This window comes from Anarhichas minor, unplaced genomic scaffold (genome assembly GCF_050575085.1).
Source record: "Anarhichas minor isolate MPS153535 unplaced genomic scaffold, ASM5057508v1 ptg000040l, whole genome shotgun sequence".
Classification (NCBI taxonomy): domain Eukaryota; kingdom Metazoa; phylum Chordata; class Actinopteri; order Perciformes; family Anarhichadidae; genus Anarhichas; species Anarhichas minor.
The window spans coordinates 12,409-37,500 of record NW_027466486.1 but is presented as its reverse complement, the minus strand read 5'-3'; the positions used below and the strand labels follow the sequence as shown (position 1 = coordinate 37,500).

General features: G+C 44.2%; 1 protein-coding gene across 2 annotated transcripts in view; it reads right to left on the bottom strand.

Annotated features, from left to right (window-relative positions):
• npas3 (neuronal PAS domain protein 3) overlaps window positions 1-20,282 on the bottom strand; it is a 247,642-nt gene extending 227,360 nt beyond the window's left edge. For both annotated transcript variants that reach the window (XM_076108652.1, XM_076108653.1), the window contains exon 1: window positions 20,113-20,282. In XM_076108652.1, the coding sequence (XP_075964767.1) occupies window positions 20,113-20,282 (170 nt within the window). The remainder of the gene's footprint in view (window positions 1-20,112) is intronic.
• Window positions 20,283-25,092: the final 4,810 nt, after the last annotated feature.

The window sequence follows — 25,092 nt, the reverse complement described above, 5'->3', positions numbered from 1 at the left end:
GCACACACTGTCAAGAAAATGACGTTATCGACTTATCGTATACGGTATATGTGACCTTGATCATTTTGACACGATCGACTATCAAAGGATGTTTGGACATGACCATCTTCATTTTGCTGACTTCACTATTGCCCGTTGTGTTTATGTGTGTTTGTTTCCATAATAATGTCGGTAACACGATGGCAGAATAAACAGCAGGGTTCAACCATTAGAAGACTTTTTGTTTAGAGAACCAGAGAGTCCATTATATTCCGTTTTTTATGGAGAATATTTTTAGATTTTTCAAATTCAAATTGTTACATTCATTGTCTGAATATTCTTAACAGTTAATTGGTCTTTGAAAGGCCAGTTGGTGATTTGTGATTTTGGGCTTTACAAAATGAATTGAATTGAAAGGGTGTAAGTGTATTTACTGTGACATAAAACAATCTTAAAATTACAATATTATTGTTTATGGAAATAAATTCACACTGAAGTAGTTATCGTGACCTAACCGACCTACACACATACATAATGAATATAGACAGACATATGTTCATGGTCGCTCATACGATAGAGGACAGATGCAGTGAGACAAAACAAACACACTGACAGAGGTGTGTGTGTGTGTGTGTGTGTGTTGCCAGGGGCTACGGCTGCTATCAGAGCTAAGACGATTACCACACATCATTTGTCATCTGGATGGTGGCAACATATAGCTCTACATTTAATTTACCACGCCGCCATCACATGCTGGGGGGCGGAGAGAGAGAGAGTGTGTGTGTGTGTGTGTGTGTTCCATTGACCCATATATAGAAAGCCCTGAAGGAAATAGAGAGAGAGACAAAAGAAAGGGAGAGAGTAATTGAAAGAGAATGAGAAAAGGGAAACATGAGTGTGTGTGTGTGTGTGTTTGTGTGCGTGTGTGTGTGTGCATCGCCTCAGTACACAGTGTGACAGATGCCATCACACACACACACATATATATATATATATACATACATACAGAGGCAGACTATCTCTTAAATTGAGAATCCAGTGAGATGATAAAGTCTTCAAAATGTATTAAACCTTTTCAAATCTTTTTTATTTGATATGCTGTACATTTTATTTCTTTTTTTGCAATAATTGTTTTACTGTATTCTAGTTTAGTTTACTGGCTTTTGTGATTTAAATAACAGACATGTCAGCACGTGCAGGTCATGTAAGGTGACAAAGACTTTTAATGAAAGGCCAAAGTCAGTCTGAACCTCTGGCACACACACACGCGCGCGCGCGCACACACACACACACACACACACACACACACACACACACACACTTATTCCCTCAGCCTGCACAGTGAGCAAGAGTATTGATCGCAGACACCAGAGGCTCTTTCAATAAGTTATTAAGAATTAAAAATTGACAAGAGTTCGATCAAACCTCTCTCTCTCTCCACACATCTTAAATTCCTTCTTTATTTGCTTTCCCTCCTCTCTCCCCTTTCGTGTATCTCAGTCATGTGTGTGTGTGTGTGTATGTGTCTGTCTTACAGGTGTGAGTTTGGACGACTGCAGAGTTTTTGTTGCCTAACCCTAACTAAGTCCTTTAGTTGTCTCAACCTAACTAAGTCCTTTAGTTGTCTCAACCTAACTAAGTAGTTGTGTTGTCTCAACCTAACTAAGTAGTTGTGTTGTCTCAACCTAACTAAGTAGTTGTGTTGTCTCAACCTAACTAAGTAGTTGTGTTGTCTCAACCTAACTAAGTAGTTGTGTTGTCTCAACCTAATTAAGTAGTTGTGTTGTCTCAACCTAACTAAGTAGTTCAGTTGTCTCAACATAGTAGTTCAGTTGTCTCAACCTAACATAGTAGTTGTGTTGTCTCAACCTAACCTAGTAGTTCCCTGTAAAGACGTAAGACTGTATTCATGTAACAAATTGAAATTGACACGTTTTGCTGGACTTTCGTTGGAAAAACGCATGAAAAATGTGAAACTTCTTTTACCTTAATAAGTATAGGTGCAACTTAACAGCTATCTTCTTATTATTCTAACGTTCAATTAAGATTTAGTTCATAACGAGAAGTGAAAGCAAAAAAAGAACTTGTCTATTGACACTTTAAAATGATTGGAAGTTGAATCTCATTTGATGAAGAATGTAAAAAAGACAAATTCGATTTCAGATTTTAAATCACTGAGTTTTAGCTGTGCTGTTTATCATTTTTACACATTTTATCTGTGAAGACGATAGAGGACGAGAGACAGAAGACAGCTGTCCTCTGTATCTGAAGCAATCTGAACCATCCATCACACCGTGTGTGTGTGTGTGTGTGTGTGTGTGTGTGTGTTAGTCCATCCTAAGTGACACTAAACACCATTCATCATCACAGCAGCAAGTGTGGAGGGAGAGGAGGATGAAGGAGAGCAGAGAGGAGCACTGAGAGATGATGGTGGAGTCAAGGAGGTCAACGTCGACAATGTGGGAGGGGAACAACTCTGGGGAGGAGGAGGGCTGGATGAAGAGAGGAGGAGAAGATGAGTGTAACCCCCCTTCTCCTCTTAATGAGCGTCACAAGTTAAACTCATCACCATGTTTCAATGCCAGCCTCTTTAGCTCTGCGTGTGCTGCCTCCTCCTCCTCCTCCTCCTCAGCATCAGCAGCAGCAGAGCCTTGATATGGTAAACAGGAGGAGGCCCGGCGCTCCTCGTCGCCTCCTTTGAAGTCATGTGAGGAGCGGATTATGCAGCGGAGTCGAGATCCGCCTTAACCTTCTTACATCTTATTTTATGATTTTATTTTATTTGATAGTTTCATTTTCATTCTGAAGAGGAGGATTACTCTTGTTGAGGGGAGTAATGCTGAGAAGATACCGACAGGAGGAGGAGGAGGAGGAGAGGAATATTAAAAAAAGGAAAATAGAGGATGTGAATGAAGGAGCGACCAAGAGAGAAAGTTAAGAAAGATACAAATATGAAAAATAGCACGAAAACCAAACAAAACCTATAATGACAAGTTAGAAAAAGAAGAGATGGAAGGGAATCAAGAGACGAGGGGTGAGAAGAAAGGAAAGGAGGGAGAGAGAGAGAGAGAGAGAGAGAGGGGGGGAGCACCCTAGAGAGGAGGGGCGAGAGACAAGTGTAGGACAAGTGTACTGCAGTGCAAACACACACACACACACACACACACACACACACACACACACACACACACACACACACACACACACACACACACACACACACACACACACACACACACACACACACATACACTTACACTCTGTCACTCTCTGCAAGTCTTGCCAAGAAGCAGATGCCGGGCTCATCTGGTGAGCTGCATGGTAACTGTCCAAATATTGACATTGACACACACGCACGCACACACGTGTGTGTGCGTGCGTGTGTGTGTGTGTATGTTTGCACTGCAGTATACACACACACACACACACAGTGTTAACCCCTCTGTGTTTGAGTTGGCTTTGAATCAGAGTCTCCTCAGATGTATTCTTATCTTGAATCAGGAAGAATATTTCTAAACAGAAGTCACAGAGATACGTATCCTCATACACTTCCTGTGAAGTGACCATACACACATAACCAACATGGTGACGGCCGTAATCCAAGATGGCGAACTCGAGGCTTCACAACATCCCGTGAACCACGACTACGTCCACTCCTTATACACAGTCTATGGCACAAACACCACACTTTGTTTCCGTTTTGTTTCCCAGTCATTTGTGTGCACAATATACGTTTTTTCTTTGCCTCGAACTGATCATTTAAAAGTCTAAATTTAGCTCTCAAGTTACTTTATTTGTCCTCGTTCACCTTTTGAATCGTGACATTCAAGTCGCTGCATTAAGCAACTTCTTAATTAGTTTTACAGTCAATATGTTTCATAAAACTACAGGAAGATAACAACCATCAACCGCACATTTACAGCAACCGTTTATTTTACAGCAACATGCTCTGTGTGTGTGTGTGTGTGTGTGTGTGTGTGTGTGTGTGTGTGTGTGTGTGTGTATAGTGCTGCAGGAAGTGGATCAGTCCATCACCGCCTTCACACTCCACAGCTCAGACAGCCTCTGGCCACACACACACACACGCACAAGTTAAGAGAAAATACACAGTGTAGCTCGGGTACAGGCTGCTGCAGTGTTTTCAGTGTGAGGTTTAAACTGCAGAGCTCTGATTGGCTTGTTTTTTAATAGCGGAGACTAACGATACACGGAGGAAAGAGCCAACGCACAACTACAGGCTGTGATTAAAAAACAAAAGCAACAAACAGAAATATTTCCATCTGTTTTCTCTGTTTTGTTATGAATAATATAGCCAGGCCCCTGATGATGCTACTTTAAAGCTAAAGCTTGATAAAGCAATCTAAATGCTAACACTTCTGATGAAGCTCATTTAAGTGAATCAATCATAAAGCTAACTCACATAATGTTATTTTGAAGCTAACACTATAAAGCTTATGCACCTGAAAGAGCTCTCATAAAGCTAACGCTTAATAATGCTAACTCCCATGTAGAAGCTATTTAACGGTTGATGACGCTAACGTCGCTGATCGGTATAACAGAACTACGTTAACGACAGTTTAAGCGTATTTATTCTTTCCTTCTGTTGTTACTCTGCATATTGTTTTCTTGATGCTTTTCATGTCTTGGGTAAAACACTGAGTTATTGTGGAAAGCTGCTCCACAAACACACCTTCCCTTTGCATTTGGGTGAAAATTGGCATAAGATGGATGCTCAGAACTTGGAAGTCTGCAGATTACAAAACAGAAGGATGAAGAACAGCGGGATGAAAGAAAACAGGAAGTAATAACAGGGAAAAGCATGAGAAGAAGTAAAGAAGGGAAGCTAGTGCGCAGAGAAAAATCAAAATCAGAGGGGAGGAGAAACGATTCTGTCGAGCAGCAAAAGAGAAACGAGTGAAAGAGTGAAGAGGTGAAAAGAAGAGGAGACAGGAAAGAGATGGAGAGAAAAAAAACAGGAGATGGAAATAAGAAGGATAAGAAACTGAAAGATGAAGGCAAAAAGAGCAAGAGACAGATGGACAGAGTGAAAGAGAGAGAGAGAGAGAGAGAGAGAGAGAGGAGAAGAAGAGCGAGGTGTATTTAAATGCGAGCCGGTGTTAATGAGTTTGGTCAGAGTGTGGAACAGTCTTTTTAAAGCTGCTATCATTCTCATTAATGTAGTGAATGAGCCGCTGATAGCTGTCATGGACCTCACACTCCAATTAACAACAACGTACACACCTATAGGGACACACACACACACACACACACACACACAGACAAGGAGTGTGTGTATAAGGATGCATACGTTAGTTGGTGTGTGCAGAAGTTTCAGTATTTGCATGCATGTGTTTGTGTACAACGGATATCTAAGTGTGTGTGTGTGTGTGTGTGTTGAGGAGGGGGGGAAATAAAACTGTGAGTGACTGCAGTTTGATTTTCCGAAGAAAAAAGAAAAAAAACTTTCTGCAATTTACAATTTCAGCATTTCTGTTTTTTAACGAGCGTCCGCTAAGCTGCGAGATAGAAATGCAAATTCACCTCGACGGGGCCGAGGAGCCACGCTGAAAAATTAATGGAATCTCCCTTTAATTTGGCCGAACGCAGAAAAGCATATGCTGCCAATAAACAGAGAGACAGACGGAGAGAGGGCGGGAGAGGGGGGAGAGAATGTGATGACAGGAAGGTGTTCAAGAGAAAATGAAGGTGAATGTGAAGATAATCACAACTTTGTTTCATTTTTCACAATATTGTGTCCTTTATTTTTATTTTTGATCTTAATTTGTATTCTATATATTTCTATATATCTGTTTTTTAAGGACAATACATCTTTCTATGTGTATATATGTATTTTTTAATCAATTTATTTATTCATTTATTCATATTTTTTATGAAGAAATGAGTCAACATGTTAGTCTGTCTCTCAGTGCTTTCTGACTTCCTGTCTGTGTCTCTCAGCTCAAAGCCCATTGGTTCATACTGAGGACATACGTCATTAAAAACACAAAGATAATAGTTTAATCTGTAATCTCCTTAAAACAGCTGTTTATTGTAGCTTTTAACCAAACAAACAAACAAACAAACAAACAAACATAGTGACGTTTGTTGGGGACTATTTTCTGTCAGCATTGAGCTGCATCTTCCATTGACTTCCATCTTTGTCTCTGTTCTCCTGTAAAATCTCGGTTTCTCTCACACTTCCGGTTTCCTCCTCGCCAGCTAATGAACAGTGTTAAAAGAATTTATTACCCAACTGTTTCTGTGTGTGTGTGTGTGTGTGTGTGTGTGTGTGTGTGTGTCCGTAACAATTAAGTATGGCTTCACAGTGATTGATACTAGCTTGGCTTTCAATTTGTTCCACTACAGAGCTCAACGTGTCACCTCTACCCTCCCCCCCACCACACTGACCCCCCCCCCCACACACACACACACCTTTACACACCCTTCACAATATGACACACATAAATGGAAGTATAGTTGTAATTCATCGTTTTAATGATTTGTTACTCGGGTTTAAGTGATCAAATAAAACTAAGCTGCTTCAACGTTTGACTTCTATATGAAACTGACAAACCAACCAAGAGTTTGTTAACTGGGCATGATGGGATGTCTTCTTCTTCTGTGGTTTACAAGATGTCCTTAGTGAAGCTGAAGACATTTCAACAGTTATCCTAAAGGGCTTTTGAATGCTAATGTCATGTAGCGTTGTTTAATGATGCTTAGTCCACACGTTCATAAGTCACAAGTAGGACATAACCCCCTGAGACCTGGTTCTAAAACGAGGACCGGTTCTCAACTCGTAACAGCTGAAGTATTTAATGACTCCAGTAGAAGTCTGGTCGTCTCAAACACAATAAAACCCTCAGAAGTAAGTTTATCACAACATGCGAGCAACAAGCAGAACATCGGTCTGTTTGTGGAGCGGCAGTGAGGTAACGGTAGTCTGATGTGTACATATACGATACTAATAAAATTAATCGGTGCGTCTCTACATCACTCCTCAGCCCAAATATGGTCACTTCCTGTTCACTGGTTGTGAATAAACAAGATGGCGACGGTGAAATCACCAAACTCAAGGCTTCAAAACGTCCACAAACCAATGAGCGACGTCCCCATGACCCCGTCCACTTCTTACATACAGTCTGTGGTCTTACACACAGTTTTTAAATTGTATTTAAATGACCTTTTATAATGTTTCTTTTGTACTTTGTCTTTCTATGCAAAGCGCTTTGACTTGCCTTGCTGCTGAAATGTTCTTTATCAATAAACCTGCCTTGCAGTGCTCGTAACAAGCATCATCACACTTCCCCTTGTTAGAGGACTGAGCCAGCAGAGTTCAAAGGTCACGGCTGCAGGACAAACTAGCCACAGGAGGAGACATTTGCAGAGTTTGAATGAATTCAAACTTTATTGGAATTCACCGTGCGACGATGAGGAGGCGTCCGGCTGTCTCAAATAAGGTCAGAGAGACACAATAAGGATTCACAGCGCTCTGTGTGTGTGTGTGTGTGTGTGTGTGTGTGTGTGTGTGTGTGAGGGCAGGAGTCAAGTGGGTGAATAAGTACAGACATCAATAACCGGAGGACACGTGCATGAAATTACACGCAGCAGATCCATCATAGAGGAGCAGCAACAACAATGTGGGGGGGGGGATGACCAGCCTGAAGGTGCCAGACACACTCGTCTCAATAGGGTTGCCGGTTCAAATCCCAACACAGGCACCACAAAGCTGAGCAGAGAGCTGATCTACAAAATGTTTCAGTGAAAACCATCATGAAAATAAACTCAGTACATTCAACAAACAAAAATCAATCAAGTTAAACTGTTTCCGGAGCTTTCCACCATTTTCATCATCCGATGGAGCCGATGAGAGAAGACGATGACGAGGCGGTTAAAAGCCCCAGAAAACCTTGAACTTCCATCTTGTTTTGTTTGTTGTTGTTTTGGTTATCATATTAAAATAAGTCAATAATTAAACTCTGGTATTATAGCTGTTAAAGCTGTTTTTTAGTTTAATATCAGTTGCTGACATTTTGCAAAATATATCGTTTTTGATTTTTCTGCTTGGCTAAAAAAAAAAATGAAGATATGAAGTTTCATTTCAAAATGGTAACTTTGTGAACATAACTTTATTCTACATTTCTGTTTAAAGGAGGTTTGAGTTTCTGTTTTCTAAACACCTATTAGCAGATTAATAGAAAACACTTTGTAAATATCAAATACTATCAATGACATCACTCATACAACACGAAGACCACCGTGATCTCAAACCGGTGTGTGTGTGTGTGTGAGTGTGTGTGTGTGTCTGACAGCTCTTTGAAGAGCGCTCGTCTCTGATCAGCATGAGGTCGTCTTCTCCCAAATGTCACCATGTAGCGCTCAGCGGGTTGAGTCATACGCATGCGTGCGCGCGCACACACACACACACACACACACACACACACACACACACACACACACACACAGAGAGAGAGAGAGCTTGCCAGTAATTTCCTAAAACAGCTGCTCGCTGTAGTTTTTCATGAAACAAACAAGAGGAAATAGCGCATTAGTTGGGGACTATTTTCTGCGGCGGATGAATGTATTTGTAGCAATTGGACGGTGTTTTTGAACTTGAGTCAAAATAAAACTACAACATACAGATTGTTGTCAGTGTTTCCTCTAATGCATCACTTATCCCTCTGACTGAGGTGTCCCTCTTCGTCCTCCCTCCTCCTCCTCCTCCTCTCTGTCCTACAGAGAATAATCAATACATCATTTCACCCTCGGGTCTCCTTCCTGCCTACGGGGGCAAAACAGGTGACCGCACCGGGGCCAGCAGGAGACGAGAGGAGGTAATGAGAGCAGAGGAGAGGAGGAAGAGGAGGAGGAGGAGGGATGGAAATTTCAAGTGATGAAAAAAAACACACACACATGCATCAATAAACAATGTAACATGCTCAGCACACACACACACAGGCTGGTATCAAACACACGGGACAAAGAGAGAGAGAGTAACAAGAAGAGCAGCAGATCATCATCATGCTACAACACCTGTCCTGGCAACTGGACACACACACACACACACACACACACACAGAAATTAATCTCCAAATAATTCCTCTTGGGATTGAAGCAACAATATGAGCAGCTGGCTAATCTACATGTTACAGCTCCTGGTTTAACTACTGGACTCAACACACACACACACACACACACACACACACACACACACACACACACACACACACACACACACACACACACACACACACACACACACACACACACACACACACACACACACACACACACACACACACACACACACACACACACACACACACACACACGAGGGATACTGTTTGTATCAATACTTACCAAAATACAATGTTTATCTGCATTTTAACGTTCCTCTGAAAGTCTTTCACAATAAAAATAGATCCAAAACAAACTTTTTGAATATTGGTTTTAATTTGATTGTTTTCAGATGCTTCATCTTTTTGCATACAGATGATATCATGAAAATATGATTAATAGATATATCCATCACAGTTCTAGCCACTGTTCCTTTAAATCGGTAGGTTTGGCTTCAGAGTGTTTGTTGTAACTGAACTAAACTTTAACTCATTTGATTGATTTGCATCTGTCTCTGTACGACTCTGCTCTGGTGGATTATTAACAAAAACTACTATGAATATGAATTGACAATTGTTTCTTTCGACAAAAACAGGGAAACAATGAAATACAAAGTAACTAAATGTATCACTAAAAGATGGCAGAATCTCTATAATCCTGAAACAACAGTAAACCTTTTAGTTATTAATCTCCTCTGCAGAAGAATATTCAACAGAAGGAGTGAAGGCTGTGAAAACGTCTCAACTTGAAGACGTTTTAAACAATAGAAGTTTCATTTTTACTGTAAACCTGAACCTCTCATCCCTCCCAAGCCTTTTACATCTCTACCACAACCTGGACAAGAGAGAGAGGATGGAGGGGTGAGGAGAGAGAGGGGGGGAGAAAAGAGAGAGAGAATTTAATGAAGTAAAAATTGAGAGAGACGATAACAAAAGAATGAGAGAAGAAGGAACGACAAAAAGAGAAAGAGAAGAAGAAAGAAATAATACAAAAGTGAGAAAGAGTAATATAGAGACAGTGTGTCAGTGTGTGTGTGTGTGTGTGTGTGTGTGTGTGTGTGTGTGTGTGTGTGTGTGTGTGTGTGTGTGCGTGTGTTTAACCAATCTAAGGTGTCGTATAATTGAAGTGTGTGTTTTCAAGGACAGGTAGATATTGGTCCTGAGGTGGGAAGCTGCCGAGTCAGCAGGTCTGAGCTGATTACATCCTCTGTCTACAAGAGGAGGAGAGAGGAGAGGAGAGGAGAGGGAGGAGAGGAGAGGAGAGGGAGGAGAGAGAGGAGAGGAAAGAGGAGTGAAGAGAAAGGAGGAGAGAAAAGTGGAAAGGAAAGAGGAGAGGAGGAGGTAAAAGAGAGGAGTAAAAAGGAAAGGAGAGGGGAGGAAAGAGGAGGAGCAGTAAGAAGAGGAGGTGAGGACATGAAGGAGGTGAGAAGTGACTGGCCATCAAAAGCACGTCCTCTGTCCTCACTGAGCAACCTTCACACTATTGAGAACAAAGAGCTCCTCGTCATCACTCGCTGTGAAAGCTTCACTTAGTAACCAGAACTGTGACATCAACAGAGAAACACAAACAGCATTTCATTTATGTGAAATGAAGAAAAACGTCACTAACAACATGTTTGTGCTTCTTTCACTGAAGAATTTACATTTTCATACATTTTCTCCGTCTGGGACGAAAAACTGTGAGCAGCAAAATATTCACACATTGTTATTTGTAACAAAGTGCTGCAGACGGAGACGCGTTCTATGCACCCCCTCCACAAAGACACATGGAAATTTAGTTTGAATAAAAATAAAGGGGAAAGCAATTTTTCTTCTTCTTCTCTGATAACAGTATTTACATGCATGTCTGGACAAAACCAATCTGGTGAAATCACAGAGGGGACGCCGGACCAAAACTCACAACTGTTTAAACGTCTCGAGCGGTTTCCTAACAACACGTCAGGATCAGACAAGAAACCACCAACCCGCTGCCAAACCTCTCTCTCTCTCTCTCTCAGGCTCATGGGACATTTTATTGTGTTATTCTGCCCCTGGGGAGGAAGAGGGGGGGAGGGGAGGGGGGTGTTTGGGAGACAAAGCCAACTTTGTGGTTTTTCTGTTGTTTCTGAAAGTTGGCCAACACCACCACCACAGTCTCTCTCTCTCTCTCTCTCTAAGTAACCTCACTAAGACTGAACTTTATTTTGAAAAGACTATTCATGTAACAAGCAGAAACTGACACGTGTTACTAAACCTTTTTTTGAAGGAAACCATTGTATGAGGATAAGTTGTTTCAAATCATAACATGATTCACTTCAGACAAACTTATATTATATTTCATCTCAGCACCAGGGTTACAATAGTAACCATGTGGTGAGGTTTAGGGGACGACGGTGGTTTTAAAACATCCACCCACCTCGACCGTAGTCGCTCTTCAACTTCGGCCACTAGAGGGCGCTGTCACCTGAACGTAAACATGTCGATTTGGGACACTTCCCCACAAAACAACCAAATCTTTCCTTTTTTTTAATTCCCCTTATATCACTCCTCCCTTTGACTCCCCCATCACATAATATCTCCTCCTTTCTGGTTTTAATGTCCACCTCTTAGTCTCCTCTCCTATCGCTCAGTCCGGCTCTCCTCCGCTCTCCATCATCTTCCCCTCCAGAGCCGCTGTACTGTACTGATAGTGGGACCACTTGTGCAGTGAGCTATGAAGTCTGTCCTCCTCTTCCTCATCCTCGTCCTGCTACCCCCACTTCCTCTCCCTCCCTCTCTCTCTCTCTCTCTCTCTCTCTCTCTCTCTCTACCTGGAAATTAATTTGGTCTCCTCCAGATGCCTATCGCCGCTGAAATGCCCCCAGAAATAGATCCACAAACAGCAGCTCAGCCAAAACGCTGCTGCTGCCTGACAGCCTTTAGCAGAAAACACACACACACACACACACACACACACACACACACACACACACACACACACACACACACACACACACACACACACACACACACACACACACACACACACACACACACACACACACACACACTGCTGGATGGAGGGGGAAGGGAGCAGATGGAGAGATGAATGGAGGGATGGATGGATGGATGTAGGGAGTAAATGGTGGCAGAATGGAGCGTTGGAGGGAGGAGAAGACGGATGGATGAGGAGAGAAATTAATAGATGGATTACCTACAAATTTGTGCACTTTATTGCCCAAACAAACCATCACTTTTTAGATTGATCTCCTTCCTTCCAGGCAGCCGTCGCTTTCTTTCTGTTCTTTTCTACCAAAAAGCAGCTTGCAGAGACAAGAGAACCTGCTGCAGAGCGACGATTCATCACAATAAAAGATTTAATCACCTTCTTTTTTTAACGCCGGGGCATCGGCACGTGTTGCAGTTACAACGAGAGTCTCTTCTTGATGGTGCATTCAAGGACACACCTGAGATTTTCATAGGCTGCTGCTGAAAAATGGATTTTTCAGTGAAACACGGATTTTTCGTTGAAACACAACACAGCTTCTCGGAGAACCCGGTGTTCTGTTCTAACCCGGTTTAGACCGAAACCATCTGACCTGGGCTCAGTTTCTACCAACAGGAAATATTAGTTTCCTTTAGCTATTCTGATGCTTCCAGAACTGACGAGGTCACCATCTCAGATCATAGAAAAGCCGAACCCTTTCTAACCACTGTCCACTGAAGTCCATGGAGGAGGACGAGTCAAACGAATACAGGACTTTCACACAGGAGACCACTGTTCATGTCTCGCCTGAAACCAAAAGTCAGTTTAATAATTTAAATTTACGTCCTTAACTTAAACGTAACAAACAGATTTATTTTAAGCCAAACTATGGGATGTTTTACTGAATCTAACCAAGTAGCTTTGTTGGGTTTCTCTTTTGTTTTGTTTCTATTTAAGGTTAAGCACACGTTTTAAACTGCGACCGTTGTTTTAGGATGTAACTTTGAACAGGATTGAACAAGGAGACATTTCACAACAATAGTAACGTTGACAAAAGAGATAAAAGTAATTTACAGAGATGGATTAAACTCATCAAGCTCCACATCTTACAGATATTTACAGAAACCACTGGTTGCCTTTAAGATGTAGAACGGATTTACTTTGAGAAATGATCCGCAGAAAATAAAGCATATCTGTGGAATATTTACCGGTCGCATCTTCTTCAATGTGAAGATGTTTTATATGAAGACGTCAGACCTTGGACTCCAGGATGGACATGTTTTATTATTTTATAAAACTCTGTTCATGCTTTGTGACTATATGGAATGAAACATTCAAAACCGACCAGCGTGGCTGTATTTATCTCCTGATGTGCAGCTCAGATTATCTGCTTTCTGCCCCCCGAAACGGACACAAGCAGGTAGTTTGATGATAAACTGATAAAGGATCCGAATTCCCACAATGCAAAGCAGACTGTCCGGTGTTTCGGGGCAACAGCACAGTGCTCACATTCAATCATCCGTCCAGAATCCAGAAGATTTAATGTCACAAAAAGCAGAGCATGTTTTGTTAAAGCCTCAGAAACACAAACAGGTGAGTGACATCTCACCGCCTCATCGTGGCGTTCATCGTTCATCAGGGTTTCAAACTACAAAAATGTGCGACCTGTTGTGGAAAAAATCCCCCCCCTTAAAAAAACAAAGCGATCCTCTAAAATGAGTTTGGGCATAAATCCAGCAGGAGCCTCCTTCAGGAGTCGCTCAGCGAGACAGAAGCTGTGAAAGCAGCAGACTGTCGCTGACAAACGTTCACCTCCAGCAGGTGAGCAGAGAGGCCGAGGTAATATCAGATAATGCCTTTCATGAATTCATCTTCCTCCCGTCAGGTCGGAGCTTCCTGCCGCCTCGGCTCAGGACAAATTAAAGGATAAAAAACCTCTTTGTAGGAGAATCAGTGGAAGTGAAGGCCGGACAGCCGTGAAGTGTAATTTCAGCTCTATACATTTGACCTCTGACCCTCCGCCCTGCTCTCTGCTCTTTAACAGCACACGTATGCAAAACAGCCGGCTGTTAATCTGCTGCTCGGCTTTCACCTGAAACCTCAGTCAGACGGGAACAACTCTACACTCTCACGTCGTTCACCTCGCTGCTGATCACGCACACGCACACTTGTATCTCGTGCTTTGTTGTAAAGTTAAACTTGAGCTGAACCGAAGCGTCTATCTTCCAGTCTTCATGCTCAGACTGACGGGCGAAGCTCCAACAAACTGTCAAAGAAAAACAAAAAAACTGAAATGTGAGGGTTCAGATACCGGCGTTCGTAGCGATGCCTGTAAACATGAATGCGCTGTAATTCGTAGATATCACATTAAATCATTTGGTTTGTAATCCGTGTAATCATGAAGAAGTAAATATAAAGACTGCAACGGGTCAAACGAAAACCAGTGTTTCCTTCAGGAGACCGCTGTTCGATCCCCGTGAAAAACAAGAAGTCAACGCTGGTTTATTTGTCACGGAAGTTGTGTACTTCAGTAACATCTCTTCTTTAGTTATTTCAAACCAAGATCTTCTCCTGAACCTAACTGAGTAGTTTTGTTGTCTAAACCTAAATAAGTTGTTTCCTGTGAAGACGGGAGTTTATTTTGAAAATACTGTATTCATGTAAAGAGCAGAAATCGACACGTGTTGCTGGACTTTTGTAGTAAAAACACAATAAAAATGAGGATCAACTTTTTAAAAAATGAGGATCAAGAAATAAAAACGTCGTGTGTTGAGGTTGAAATGCAGAAGGGAAATTAAACCCGAGTACAGTTTGTTTTCATCAGATTTGAGTAAGAAAACTGAGCTGCAGTGTGAAAAGTCACAGCATCACCATCACAACTGCTGTCTGATGGACTGGTTTCACCATTTACAGGCTCATACACACACACACACACACACACACACACCTGAGTCCTGCCAAATAATTACAGGATGGCAGAAACACTGTGGCAGCATATTTTTTTTTTAAAACAAGCGTTGCATTTCCACAATATTTACCAAAGGTTCACATCCATACAGATGTTTTACGTCCCTGTCGGAGCAGGTGTCGAGTTGAGAATCAGGAGGACGTCCCGACTGAATGCGAGCCGGGAGACGACCTCAGCGAGCTGAAACTAAATCATCTCTGCAGATGTGAGAGGTTTCACAGAGGGGAGGTCATCGCCCTCCGTCCTCATGAACAACATCACCTGCTCGAGCCAAACGGCTTCACGTTTCAAAAGACCGAACACAGCAGAACACAATGAAGACAGTCGAGTTGTCATAACTCAGTCAAACCGGTGCAGAAATGTTTACAAATGATTCCACTACATGTCGACTAGTTTGCGTAGAATGTCAAATGGAATAAAATAGATGCAGAAAGCAACTTGAACCAAGTCTTTTTTCCATCAAGACGATTACAAACTGACTACAACACAGAATAGAATCAAAGTTCTGCTTTGTTTCTACAATCAACAGGGAACCGGAATCTGTCCTCCGGTCCAGTCTGCCACAGTAGCACAGAATAGAATAAAGCATTGGAGAAGAGAATAGAATTACACCTGAGCTTCATCCCCACATCAACAGGTGAAGAATATGATGTCACAGAGAGGAGAAGAGATGTGTCTCCTTACAGGAGAGCAGCGTTTACTAATGCCTCATGGTTAGAATAAAAGAAGTAGAAAGAATAGAATCAAAGTTATGTGACTGTCTCTAAATCAACAGGTGAAACTATTATCTCTGCAGGAAATGATGTGCACTATGACACTATGAACAGCAGGTGTATAAAAACTAAAGTGAGTTTGAAATGTTTCCACACAGCGACTGAAGAGGACAAAACCCGAGACGTTCCTCTCCAGAGAGCTGAGACCAGTAGAACCACAGAACCTCAGAACCTCAGAGACGTGAATCAGCCGATCATGAAAATAGTTCTTATTTCCACCTGGACATCGAGTCAGGGAACCGGCTTTAAGGTCACGTCCTGACCTGAGCAGGTAGAACAATGAGCATCCCTTCACATTAAAGCATGCTGTTAATTGATCTTAGCCACCCCCCACACACACACACACACTGTGCACAGCAGGAGTAGTGATGCCCACACACACACACACACACACACACACACACACTGTGCACAGCAGGAGTAGTGATGCCCACACACACACACACACACACACACACACACACATATTTGTCATCAATGGATGCACATGTTTTCCTCGACGCTCTCTCTCAAACACACACACACACACACACACTGCTTGCTTGCTTGCAGCGTCAACATACTGCATGACTCCCAAACCCTGCACGCGCACGTCAAAACACACATACTTAACACGCATGCACGGGCAGGAGGGAGGCGAGACAGCACGAGGTGAAAAAGCAAAGACAGTCCTCAGTGTCAGCCAACCGACCTGTTACCCAGCCACACACACACGCACGCGCGCACACACACACACACACGGGCGTGTGCGCGCACACGCCTCGACTCTCCTCTGGAAAGGGTACCTGCGTTCCTCCTGACACCTTCAGGCTCAGAATAAAACGCAAAGCGACGCGGAAACAGCCGGTAACCCGCCGGGCTGCCGGTCCGCTCAGACCCGCTCGTGCTGCAGCTGTAAACATGCAGTGAGGAAGAGGAGGAGGAGAAAATCCAAAAGCCCCGTTACCGTTCTCTCCGCGTCGGGTCCTGCTGGATGCTCGGCTTGGTGGGCGCCATCTTCCTGCAACAATTATTTGATTTCTTACTTTCTGTTCTGTTCTCTCTCTCTTTCCTCTCTCTCTCCTCCGGGTTTTATTTGGACGCGGAGCCGCGGCGGTGCGCTGCACCCTGACAGCAATGCGTCATGGTCGGTGTGTTAAGACAAAGCCATGTCCGTGTGCGTGTGACCGAGTGTGTGTATGTGAGCGTGCGTGTGTCTCGTGCTTGTCTCTCCTCCGCCTGCCGCCGCCGCTCAGGAGCCTGGAAACAACGGGCGGTCGAGGCGAGGACCGGGCTGCAGCAGCAGAGGCATGCCGAGTGGAGTGAGGGGGAACCCGGGGGGGGACGCCTCTCCGGTCCCGCTGTCTCTCCCCTCCCTCGCTGCTTCTCCGTCTCTCTCTCTCCACACACGCGCAGCTTCGGGTTTTTGGCACTACAGAAGAATTTTTTCCTGCATGCGCTCCGGAGGAGAGGCAACAAAAAAAAACAGCCAAACAGGCGCGTCAAATCTTTACATTCTCGCCGCCGCTGCAGCGCCTACATCCCCGTTCAAATCCCCGCGGCGGAGCGTCACTGGGCGGTCAGAGGGTCCGCGGTTTTTCGGAGCATTTTTTTCCTCCTTTGGCTGCTGACAGGAGAGAGAAAAAGGGACAGCACACATCTCCGGTATTTTCAGCAGCCCGGCGCAACAACGCCACTCAGTTGCAGTTGGAGCCAGTGTGTGTGTGTGTGTGTGTGTTTATTTTTTATTTAATTCTCCCTCTCTTCCTGTATTACAGGCTGCACCGCGGGATTATTATCAAATTCTGTTAAACATAAAAGAAAAAAAAACAGCAGCCAGCGTGCGCGGGGGTTGATGGGTGATTTATTTGGATGGTTGCCCTGTAAATCAGATCCATGCACTCCCCCCCCCCCCTCCCTCCTCTTCCTCTAGTGTCATAATAAACACATCACAGCAAACGTCTCACTTCAAATTACAGAAATATCACTAACTTTTTGTGCTGCTGCATTGTGTTCATATTTGCAGATGTTTTGGTGTTTGTGTGACCGGATGCTTGAGCCTCTGAATATGAGCACATCTGTATAAAACATAAATGATCCGCTCACTTTTTATATTCGGCCACTAAAACACATTTCCCTCTAGACTTTGATGTTTGCACGTCAGCGATGGCTCATTATCCTCCAACAGAAACTCACCGCCTGCTTCTCTCCATCTCTTCTTGTTTTTCCTCCACATGCATTTAAATTCCTCCTTTCTTTCTTTTTACAGACGTATAATTCATTGTAAGCTAACCGGTGTGCTGTGTGATGAACCTCCGGCTGCAGCCTCCCTCTCTATACCAATGACCTGTCAAGGTCAAAGGCATGCTGGGTATTCTCCGCACAAACACGGGGGTTACAGGAGGTTGCCGTGGTGGAAAATAAAGACCGGTGAGGGGGGGGGAACCGTGACCTCCAGGTCTGCGGGCGTCACGAGCCGAGCGGCTGCCGGTCGACGGGCGTGCAGCTCTGAGTTCAGCGGAGGCGTCCGCCTCCTTCTCTCCCTGTTTGACAGCAGACGCAGCGATCTGCAGCTGGAAGTCAGAAAGACTCATTCCACTCTTTAACAAAAAAAAAGAATTAAATATATTCAAAGGTGCATTTCGTTGTATCCCTGGTTGCAGATTTGTCCGTCCGTGTCCGTGACCAGCTCGGTCGTATTCAAAAAGCAAAGCCGGCTTCTCTCAGTCTCACAGGAGCGAGGTCACGTGTTTGACCCCAGCAGTGAGCTCAGCTCTCAAAACACCAGATTTTTATGGAGGAATTTTGGGGCTAAAAACAAACAAATAAAAGCAGAAGATTGTTTCCGTCGCTGAGAAGCGAGGCGGCACCTGCTCACGTCTGATTTTATCTCGGTGAACCTCGTCCAGCGTCTCGCTCCATTCTTTTTCTCCTGCTCCGTCTCAGCTCTGCTTACCGAGAGCAGTGAAACGGAGGCGACGTGGATAATGGAGCGTAATGTATAAACATATTAGCTCCCAGCTGTTTGTTGGGGAAACGTTTTGTACAGAGAGAGAGAGACAGGGGACGAAGGGCCGACGAAGACGAGGGGAAGCATTTTATTTTAAACAAAACGAGAGTCTGCGGCACAAATAATCAAACCTGCCTTGGTCAAGTTCACATCAAGGCCTGTGTTGTAGTCAAACATGGGGTCTGGGGGCCCTCGGAGGGGTCCTTGTGGACTTCTGACGGGTCACTCCCAGCTGCCACATGACGACATAATTAAATTCCAGCAGGCTTCATGATCAGACAACGTGTCAAATCACGACTCTAATCCTCGCCAACCACGTATGGACACAAACGGTCCACTACCCAACCCCCCCCCCCCCCCCCCCCCCCCCTTATGTGGGGGTCTAATGTGTGCCCAGAAGCCCTGCTTTAAATAACAATACGGCCCTTATTCTTGTTGCTTCAGAGGGCCGGGACGCTCTCTGAGAGGCCCGGCTGTGATTTATGTCGTGTTTGCTCCCCACAGCTTTCAGACTTTACACACACACACACACACACACACACACACACACACACACACACACACACACACACACACACTCCATAATACCCACAGTTTACAAATAAATAAGGCACGAGTGTGTATGAGTGTGTGGTGTGTTCGGGGCCCCCCACGGCTCCAGATGATTAGAAAAGACAACCCTACCGAGCGGCCGGATGGGGAGCCGATCATTCAGGTTGGAGCAGAAATAAGAGAATAACTGAAGGAGCCGCGGCTTCTCGTCCAGCTGGACAACACTCACCGCGTTTCTCTCAAATAACTCAAGTCCTCTTTCAGACTAATCACCTCCAGTGTTTCCACTAAATAAGCACAACCTCCTCACTGGGTTTTTTCCACTGAATTACCTGAAATCTTGTTTCCACTGAATCGTCTTTTTACACAAACACTCACTCTCAAAACCAAACTCTGGATTTTGAATTTGATCGTCTTTTGGTCTCATCAAAGTCACCAGGTTTTATTTTTCTTGTTTTTTTGTTTTTCTTAAAAAGCCAATAAGTGAAGAAAAGCCCACATTTGTGGAACCAAACCCCTCTCCAGGTTCCACACATGGTGCAGAACGATGCACTGCTGTCTGAGGTTATGGATGATTTCTACAACTTTGACTTTAAATACAGACTGATGTCACTTCATGATATCTCAAAAAAAAGATCTTAAAACCAAAAAGCAAAGAGTGTCCACTGAGTTAAAGAAGCCCAACTGTATGTGAACATTAAGATGTTTGATACAAACTCACTTCAGGAATTTTTCAGTATAATTTTGCATTAAACTCAGAACGCTACAGGTCGGTGTAACTCCAGACATACCTTTGCTGGTACGCGCTGATTCCCTGCACGCTCTGCGGGGACCCGTTCGTGGCTCCGGGAACCCGACCCATCGGGGGTCCCGTCAACATCCCACCTCCTCCGCCGCCGCCTCCAACTCCGGGTCCCGAAGCCGTCACCTGGACGCTGAAATCCGGGAAGATCCTGATCATGGTCCCCCGGTTTTCGCGGATGCGCTCCCGCGTCTAGTTTTACAACACCCCCCTCCCCCCACACACTCCCACCACGGACCAGTCACCGCTTACTGGGATCACTGGGACCAATATTGATCCAGCACCAGCAGACAAACGACAATCTTCTCTGAGCTGGTTTTATCCTCCTTCTCTTCTCTAACCTTCGGATGTAACACTCAGGCAGATCCGGATCATGGTCCCGGTGTCTCCGGTGCGCAAAACAAACCACTCACCAATCAACGGATCGATAGGTTAACGGGATTAGTGAGTGATGATTGCAGAAAGGATCAGAAAGCGTTTTCCTTTATTACTATTTCTTCCTTCTGTTCTTCTTCTTGGTTCTATCCCTCAGAGAAAACCCCCCGTGCAGCTCCGGATCATGGTCCCGGTGTCTCCGGTGCGCGCGGACTCCCCCTTCTTGTTCCTCCCACTCAACAGTCAATTGTGATCAGTGGATCGGCGGAACTAAGAGGAGATCATTTCCCCGATGAGAGGCGGACGGACAGCCGTGTCTGTGTCGTGGTCTCCCGGCGCAGGAGCTCCGGACTCTCCCCTCTCACGCGGGCACCGCCGCCGGCTCTCCATCCGAGTAAGGCATCCGGTCCCCGGCTGTAAACCTTCTTGGCGCGTCTGTGGGGTCGGTGTGTGTGTGTCTCTCTCTGCGGGAACAGCGGACCTGAAAGAGAGCAGTCAGTCAATCAGTCGGTCAGTCAGTCAGAGAGCAAGCGAGCGCGCGGCTCTCAGCAGCACGAGCTCGGCAATGACATTGGTGTGTGTGAGATACAGTGATACAGCAGCGGCGGCGCCAAAGTGTGTGTCGGTATGTCGGCGTGCGCCTGCGTGTGTACGCGCGTGTACGCTGTCCTCTGCGCTCGAGAGAGAGAAAGAGGGGGGAGAGAGAGAGAGAGAGAGACTGACTGTTTGTCTTTATCGTGCAGAATAACACAGTAGCTGTAAACTGGACTTGTATTCGAAGACACCGCTGACAATAAAGAACCAATTTTGTTAGAGAAGGTCCATTTTTATTCCTTGTATATTTTTCTGAGGCGCGTGCGCGGCGTTTCACCTCATAAAAGTCTTCAAACGGTCCCAAAAGGTTTGAAATAAAAACGCAAAAACTTTAAGTGCGCTGAAGCGAAATGAAAAACGGGAGAACGACTGTTTAAAACTCAACGAACCTTCAGACCTGAAACCAAAGTCCGCTCAGCTTCAGATCGAGGTCTCAGGATGTTGCCCAAAAGCAAGAGGAAAGGTTTGGTTGCGCGTGAAGCAGTCAGACAACAAGGGAGTCAATTTTACGCTCACGAGAGTGAGAGAGATTTATTGAAGCTCACTGAGGGAATGAGACAGGTGTGTTTTTATAGGAGCGGGTTGTCGTCATCGGGTGTGTGTGTGTGAGAGAGAGAGAGAGAGAGAGAGAGAGAGAGAGAGAGAGAGAGAGAGTTCTGTCCTCTGATCTCAGAACAGCCGCTCAGCTCTCCTCTCTCCGCTCACTCTAGCTCCGTGTGTGATCAGACTCCCGAATAAAGTAATATTCAAACACACACACCGTCTCCTCCCCTTTTCTCTCCCTCAAACACTCTCTCTCTCTCTCTCCTCCTCCTTTCCACCTGCAGCTTATTTATTTCCTATCCATATTACATTGTTTAGCTGAGCTCATAATGAAAGCAAAATAATGCTAATGATTTCAGCCACCATCATCAGTAGTAGTAGTAGAAGTAGAAGTAGTAAATGAAGCACGATCAGCATGAAGCTGTATGATTCTTGCTCTTTGTGTGGTTGAATATGGTCAGTTGCTTTGAATAAAAGCATCATCTAAACATATATAATGTCTGGAGTAGTAGTAGTAGAAGCAAATGCAGCACTTGAAGTACATCATCATATTTTCTGAAGCTGCATGATTTTTGCTCCTTGTGTGGCAAATTCTTGTGTGACATATATAATGTCATGTAGTAGTAGTAGTAGTAGTTGTAGTAGCAGTAGTAGTAGTTGTAGTAGTAGCAGTAGTTGTAGTAGCAGCAGTAGTTGTAGTAGTAGCAGTAGTTGTTGTAGTAGTAGCAGTAGTTGTAGTAGCAGCAGTAGTTGTAGTAGTAGCAGTAGTTGTAATAGTAGCAGCAGTAGTAGTTGTAGTAGTAGCAGCAGTAGTAGTTGTAGCAGTAGTTGTAGTAGCAGTAGTTGTAGTAGTAGCAGTCGTTGTAGTAGCAGTAGTTGTAGTGGTAGCAGTAGTAGTAGCTGTAGTAGTAGCAGTAGTTGTAGTAGTAGCAGTAGTTGTAGTGGTAGTTGTAGTAGCTGTAGTAGTAGCAGTAGTTGTAGTAGTAGCAGTAGTAGTAGTAGTAGTTGTAGTAGTAGCAGGCTACTTGTTGTTATTGCACTAAACCCTGACACACAGGCTTCAGTGTGTAGGACTTTCTGGACTCTACTTTTTGAGCAAAATGAGCCTCAAAGATCAATTAGAAGCTGTTTCGTTGCAGCATTAAGATCTGTGATCGTTCTTGTAAAACAAAGTCCATATTCATCATGTAAATACACATCAGATACCTCAAACATTATTATAGTTCTGTAGAATATTGTCGTCATAAAACATGTTGATCAGTGATGACAGCAAGCTCACAGCATTATACATATATTTAACCTCCTGTTCCTGCTGCTGCTTTCAATGTAGCTTCTATTGTGCGTTTATGTAAATGTATTTTAATGTCTGGATGTGATATGATGTGTTTTAATGTCTGGATGTGATATGATGTGTTTTAATGTCTGGATGTGATATGATGTGTTTTAATGTCTGGATGTGATATTTGGGGGTCCCCCAAATCATGATCTTTTATTTAATCTAACAAAGCAGTTTTGTTGCGTTAGTACATTTTAAACCTAAGTAGACCCTGGATGGATGACTGGCTCAGGGACCCAAAGGGTTTAGGGGGCCTCACTTTCAATACAATGATATAACAAACAAGAAACAACCACAAAGAGAAGGTAAAAGCCTGAAAATAGACATAAAATTACCAAAAAACATCCAAATAACTACAAATTACCTTTTTTTTTGTCTCCAACGTCTGAACTCGGCCACTGAGACACTAAAACTCATCTGCATCCTGACATCAGCACAGGGAATCAAACCGCCGACTATGCCGTTTTTTTCTTTTTACTGCTCTCCTCCTCCTCCTTATTGAGCCTCCCAGGACACATTTTCAATATTTCATCCTCCTCTGGACCTCCCCCCCCCCCCCTCTCTCCCCTTCTTCCCGGACCCCTGCGGGGACTTTGAGGGCCCCTAATAACCAACAGTTCTCATCTGTCCTCCCAAACAAAAGCATCGCACTAATAAAACGTCCCAATTGAGCTGATTAAATACCAATAAAAGAAAACACAGCTCGCTCACTCTGCCAGCCTGCAGTCTAAATTGGATCGCAGCTCTAACCAGCAGCTCCTAATGAAAACCAGCCTCGCTCGCCCGCAGTACAGTTTACCTCTCTCTCTCTCCCTCTCTCTGTAATGAAATCAAATGAATTGGACTGGAGGTTTCAGGGGAGACATGCTGGACCCCCTTATAGAATTAGGACTGAGCAGCAATGTATGTACACATGACTCACTAACTCATGGTGTGTGTGTGTGTGTGTGTGTGTGTGTGTGTGTGTGTGTGTGTGTGTGTGTGTGTGTGTTTACATTACAGTCTGTGTGTACTGGCTGTATTAGTGAGCTGTGACCAGGTAAAGTACAGCAGACAGAATCAGGACAGTCAACCTGCTGTTGTCCCTCAGGAAAGAAAGACACACACACACACACACACACACACACACACACACACACACACACACACACACACACACACACACACACACACACACACACACACACACACACACACACACACACACACACACACACACACACACTCAGCTGTCACGAGTTCCTCTGACTTGCTGTAAAACACAACAAAAGTCAATAATTCCTCGTCATGTTTCTCTGAATCCATTTTGCAGGCGTCCGTCATCTCTGCAGACACGCGTGTCTTTCTATTAAGCCGACCGTCCATCCGTTAAAGATCACACGTCTCCGTCCTCCTCATTTGTGTCCTCAGTGAAAGACGGCTGACGACAGAGAAATCATAACTCTGTTTTTCAGAATGTGTTCAACATGCGAGGATTGATGCAAGAGAGCTAATATTAAACACGTGTTATTGGACTTTTGGAGGAAAACACACGAAAAAAGAGGAATAACTTTTGTTAGGATGTCATAGTAACTGTTATAGGAGGATACGATGCTCTGTGTGTGCAAGGTTATTAATATGATCTTTTTTTTAAATGCTGCACACTGTCACAGCTTTAATCTATGTACGTATTTGACAGCAACACCGTCTTTAGCATCATTTCCTCCTCTTCCATGAAGTCAGTGTTGGACAGTGAGACAGACAGCTAAATGTCTCTCCCCCTGTGATCTAACTAATAATGTCTCCCCCTCTTAATATTTCCCCTCTTCCCCCCCAAGCTTTGATGGATGGGGTCAGGCTGCGATTCCCACCGGCCGGGGTCAAATGTCAAACCGGAGCGTCGGCTCTCTGCTCCGCCGCCGTAATGGGAGCTGAAATATTAGTCCTAAACGCCCGCGGACGCCCCGACGCCTCGGCACAGATGATGAATTAACTGCTATGAGGAATTACAGATGGGGCATTTTGAAGACACAGAGACACACACACACACACACACACACACATAAAGTGTCCACACTTGTTTCTCGTGTACACACACTCAATTTTCTCATCTACACACCTCCATATGCAAATGATTGATAA